Source organism: Nanorana parkeri, unplaced genomic scaffold (genome assembly GCF_000935625.1).
Source record: "Nanorana parkeri isolate BGI_ZX_2015 unplaced genomic scaffold, ASM93562v1 scaffold388, whole genome shotgun sequence".
In the NCBI taxonomy this organism is placed as follows: Eukaryota; Metazoa; Chordata; class Amphibia; order Anura; family Dicroglossidae; genus Nanorana; species Nanorana parkeri.
The window spans coordinates 1,103,530-1,108,746 of NW_017306656.1; the positions used below are offsets into that span (position 1 = coordinate 1,103,530).

The 5,217-nt window shown below is 40.4% G+C and overlaps 1 protein-coding gene across 1 annotated transcript in view; it reads right to left on the reverse strand.

The window, feature by feature from the left end:
* FER (FER tyrosine kinase) overlaps positions 1–5,217 on the reverse strand; it is a 153,183-nt gene that overhangs the window by 1,809 nt on the left and 146,157 nt on the right. Inside the window, exon 17 of the mRNA XM_018559316.1 lies at positions 2,892–3,014. Within this exon, the coding sequence (XP_018414818.1) occupies positions 2,892–3,014 (123 nt within the window). The remainder of the gene's footprint in view (positions 1–2,891; positions 3,015–5,217) is intronic.

The window sequence follows — 5,217 nt, forward strand, 5'->3', positions numbered from 1 at the left end:
ATACCCTGTTTCCCCGAAAATAAGACCTACCCTGAAAATAAGACCTAGTACTATTTTTGGGAATTGCTAAAATATAAGACCTACCCCGAAAATAAGACCTAGTTATGACCATTCCCAGGGCCGGTGGTGGCATAAGGGGGAACTTGAAGAGCCGCAGGAGAGAATCAGCTGTGCCAACCAAGCCAGCGCTAGAGGAAGCGAGGCGGCTCCGGAGGGATCAGAGCCGCAGAAGCCGATCCCTCCTCTATAGTGCCGGCTCCTGTCACCGGTGGAGCGATACCAAATGCACTCCGCCTATGAGGAATCGATAGTGAAAGTGCTCTTCGCTCATTCTTGCCAGCGATTGGTTATCACATTGCTCTTGGAAAGGTACGGCACCCCTAATTGCACTGATCATCATATTTTTGAATACATGTAGCCTTTTCTACCTGAATAAGTGCGGATTGTTGTACATTAAAAAAATAAACAAAAAAATAAGACCTACCCCGAAAATAAGACCTAGTGTGTTTTTTTGAGCCAAAAAAAATATAAGACAGTGTCTTATTTTCGGGGAAACACGGTACATGTGCCTTCTCATCCTCAACTCATTCAGGAAAAAACAAGGACGTAATCATCCACCCTCTAGAGGTGTTAATGGTGCTACTCCACTCCATGCACAATGATGTGCTCTCTCGACCGGGAAAACTGACCAGGAACAGAGAAGTTAGGCTACACAGGGAACATCTTATAGCTGAAGTTTAGCAATCTTTTTTCGTTATGGTGGTACCGCAGGAAACACATTAGCTACGTATAATGGTGTGTATACCATCTCTGGCTGTAAAAATCCTCCCTTCATACTGTCTGATATTGCCAAAGAGGTTATCTTCCAGTGCTGTATGGCTTAACAGCAGTTGCTGCTAGTGTGAAGAGTTGCGCTGCTCACCCAGATTTCAATGCTGGTGCTCAAATTATTTTCCTCTATAAGACTTACAAAGGTGGCTTGTTTTAAAGTTATTTTATGGCTTGTTCAGACTATGAAAATACAGTGGGTATACAAAAGAATCACCCACCCTTTAAAATAATTACATTTTGTTGCTTTGCAGCCTGAAAAGAAGAGAGACACAGCTTTTGTTTTATCCAGCTGTATTTACTTTTAACATCAAAGTGAAAGATAGATCTCCAACATGTCAACCCCAATTCAAAAACAGAATCGCAGAGTTGGAAAAAGGATCACCCCCTCCTAAAAATGACTTGTCAACTCAATCAGGTGTAGCTAATCACCTTTTCAATGGCACACAAAGCCATTTGACTTTCAACTGTGATTAGCTGCGGTCATTTTGATTAGCTCAGCATGAAAAGAGCTTTCCTGGAGCATCCCAGTCCCTGATAGTTGATTGCTTCAGTTGCACTATCAGTGGCAAGGCACCATCAAAAGATCTCCGGGATACAGTTGTGGACAGGCACAAGTCAGGAGATGGATACAAAAAAATGCAAAGGCTTTATCAATGCCTAGAAGCACAGTGAAGTATATTATTAAGAAATGGAAGGTATTTGGTACAACACTTGGTTCAGGACGTCGCTCCAAACTGGATGAAAGAGCCAGGAGGAAACTGGTCAGAGAGGCCACTCTGAAGCAGTGGCGGGAATTTATGACAAAGAGTGGTTATTGTGTGCATGTGACAACAATATCACAAATTCTCCACAAATGTGGCTTGTATGGGAGGGTTGTCACTCCTCAAGAAAAGCCACATGCAGTCACGACTGAGCTTTGTCAAAACGCACCTTGAAGATTCTGAGGCCACATGAAAAAAGGTGTTATGGTCGGATGAGACTAAAATTCAATTGTTTGACCTCAACACCAAATAATATGTCTTGCGGAAATCCAATACAGCTCGCCATCCAAATAACACCATACCTACAGTAGAGCATGGAGGTGGTAATATCCTGTTATGGAGGTGTTTCTCTGCAGCAGGGACTGAGCACCTGTCAGGATAGAAGGAAAAATGGATGGGGCAAAATACGGTCAAATTCTTGAGGAAAATCTGCTGCCCTTTACCAGAAATTTGTCAATGGCAAGAAGGTTTACCTTCCAACATGACAATGACCCAAGGCACATAGCAAACATGATCACACAGTGGTTGAAGGAGAAAAAGGTTTATGTCCTTGCATTGAAAATCTGTGGAATGACTTGAAGACAAATGGTCACAATCAAATTTAACTGAACTTGAGCAGTTCTGCAAGCAGAGTGGGCAAATATTGCAAAGTCTAGATGTGCAAACATAGTAGAGACATATCCCATCAGACTAAAGGCTGTAATTAAAGCAAAAGGTGGTTCAACAAAATATTGACACAAAGCGGTGGTTATTTTTCCAACTCAGTGATTCTGTTTTTGAATTTCTTTTTCTCCTGACATGTTGTTGTTATATCTTTCACTTGAATGTTATAAGTTGCACTAAGTAAATACAGCTGGGTGAAACAAAAACTGTGCCTGTCTTCATTTCAGGCTGCAAAGCTACAAAATGTGATTATTTTAAAGGGCGGTGATTCTTTTCTATACCCACTGTACAGTAGTGTGCATAATCTGAGCACAGGTTCAGTTTGATGTCTATCTAAATCCAAGAAAAATGTAGGGGTGTCATAAGCTTTCTTTTTTCAAGCTAAGAACATTTTATGCAAGTACAGAAAGACATCTGTTGAACCTGCCATTAGTCCAGTGTCCTTGTAACTTCCCTTGCACTAAACTGAAATCTCAATGTTATCAGGCTCCCTAGCTATTTTCTATGAACTACAAAACATCTCCCCCTACACAACGAAAGTCCTATTCAGGTCTATGGGGGTTAGTGGACTAAGGAATGGATTTCTGTGTAAAAAAAAAAAAGTAAACTATTTAATTTTAAACAACTGTACTTTACCTTTTTCTACTTGTTCCCGGGCTTGTTGATTAGTCATTCCTGGGTAAGGACACACTCCTAGGCTGAAGGTTTCCCAGAGAAGAATGCCAAAACTCCAAACATCACTTTCTGAACTGTATCGTCCTAATAGAGAAACACATGAAAAGAAAATGTATATCTCTGACAATGAGCTGTTCGGTATGTGAAATCAACATTATCTGGTTTCTTTAAGATTTCAAAATGACAAATTTTCTTTAACCTTCAAGTGTTTTTGTAAACAAACAGCAATTGCTCAAATCACAGCTAAGTATTAATACATTTTGTGAAGTAGAAACAGAGCTTTCAATTTTTTTTATATAGTTTACAAAAAATAATAAACAGATTCCAAAATGTAAAGAAATCAATAAATGTAACTTGTAATTTTAAAGGATAAATGTATTTGTACAATCTGCCCAAATAGCACCCCCTCTACTTCCTAATATATAGAAAACACCTCAGACCAGCCCCTGGCTTTCATGTTGTAGCCGCTAATTTTCTTCAGGAGCTGACATACGGTTCATGTTATTTATCTTTAAAAGATTTCAAGGAAAAGCTCATCAATGGTAACATTACAGACACACACACATAATAGAGTAGTTCCTGGAAGAGGCAATTGCAGGCCACAGCCTCAGTACACTGGCTGATCTGTTATTTATTTTTTTGTATAAATTGGGATGATCTCAAGGGCACAGTGGGCAAGTTAACATCTTGTCCTGTAAAGTTGGCTGGGTCACAGTATCCCAGGGATTTCCATTGCCTCTTCAAGCAGGTCTGCCAGAAAATGTTTGAAAGTGTAGATCAAACAGAGCCTGCAGAGGGGCGTGGCCGGGATGTGAGACTGAGCAGACGTGTCTCACTGCAGCTCCCGACATCCGTGCTACATCCTGACCCTTAGCTAGCTGACAAACCGGCCGAAATACTCACCCAGTACTGTAGGGTGATCAGAGCCTGCAGAAGTGGCCAGTGATTACTTTACCTCCAGCAACTGTGTGAGTTTAGTCCAAGGATATTAGAAACTATTCCAACTCTGATCTAAAAAAGTAACAGTATATACTGAGAAACTTATCGAGGTAGATGAATTTTACATGATTCAACAAATATTTAACAGTGTTTGGGTCAAAGCCCTATATGATTGAAACCTTGGACTAAGCCATCCAGTAAGGAATGAGTTGCACATTCAGTTCTGTGTCTCAATTTAAGCGTAAAGTACGGATCCCAGTTTAAAAAAAAAAAAAAGGGTTTTTCTTTTTTTTACAAATTGCACAAGCAGGTAAAAAGGTCTAGAGCTCTACCTGCTGGCTGGATTAAGTGCAACATAAAGTGCATATATATTTTTTCATATTTATGTGACTGCAAATATATTAGGAGTCATAGAAAATAAATTCCTTTAACAGATAAAAAGCCTGCTATCTACTTAAGATTGCCAAATGGAATTCTCACTTCTTAAATAATGTCTCTACTGTTTACACTGAGTGGCCAGATTATTACGACCACCCCATCAGTACTTCGTTGGGCCACGAGATGACTTCGTTGGGCCGCCTCGTGACTCCACGAGATGTTGAAAGGTGATGCAAGGAATCTGACACTGCACTGTTGCCCTTCTGTTGTCTTGTACCAGTCATGCCACTCTCCGTTCTGCCCTAACATTGACTAGTCGCTGACGGCCACAATTCGCACGTTCAGACCCAGATTTTCCACTGACAGTCCAGTCTTTAAAACACTTTAACAATGAGCCCCTCTTGAACATTTAACAAATTCTGCTGTTTTGCTGATACTCACTCCATGGCTCGCGCCAACAATCATCCCACTTTCAAAGGCTGTTAAATCGCGTTGTTTACCCATATCTTCAGAAATAAATCACATCTACTGTCGTGGTAAACAACCTGCTTCCCTATTTATAATGGTCTGGCCCTCCAGCAACTTCAGCACAAAATTATAGCTAATTATAGCTAATTTGCCTACAAACGTCAGGTGGTCATAATAAACTGGCCACTCAGTGTATAACCATGCATAAACTACTAAGATTAGATTTTTCCTCTTGTCTTTTCTTGGCATTATAAATGTGTTATTGTTTTACCATTCAATGCATGTCAGTTCCTAGACTCCTAATCGACTTAGATCCATTAATTTGATCTTCCCATCTAAATTTTTTCAAATGGGAACATAAAACTAAACATTTACTATACAGCAGGTGTCTGAACAAGGACTGAGTGGTAGCTCTGTTTGGACTGTGATTGCCGACCTGCACAGGGTTATGGCTGGCTGACAGTGGATAATCCGGCCTTCAAAGCTGGTGCATCCACTGCCA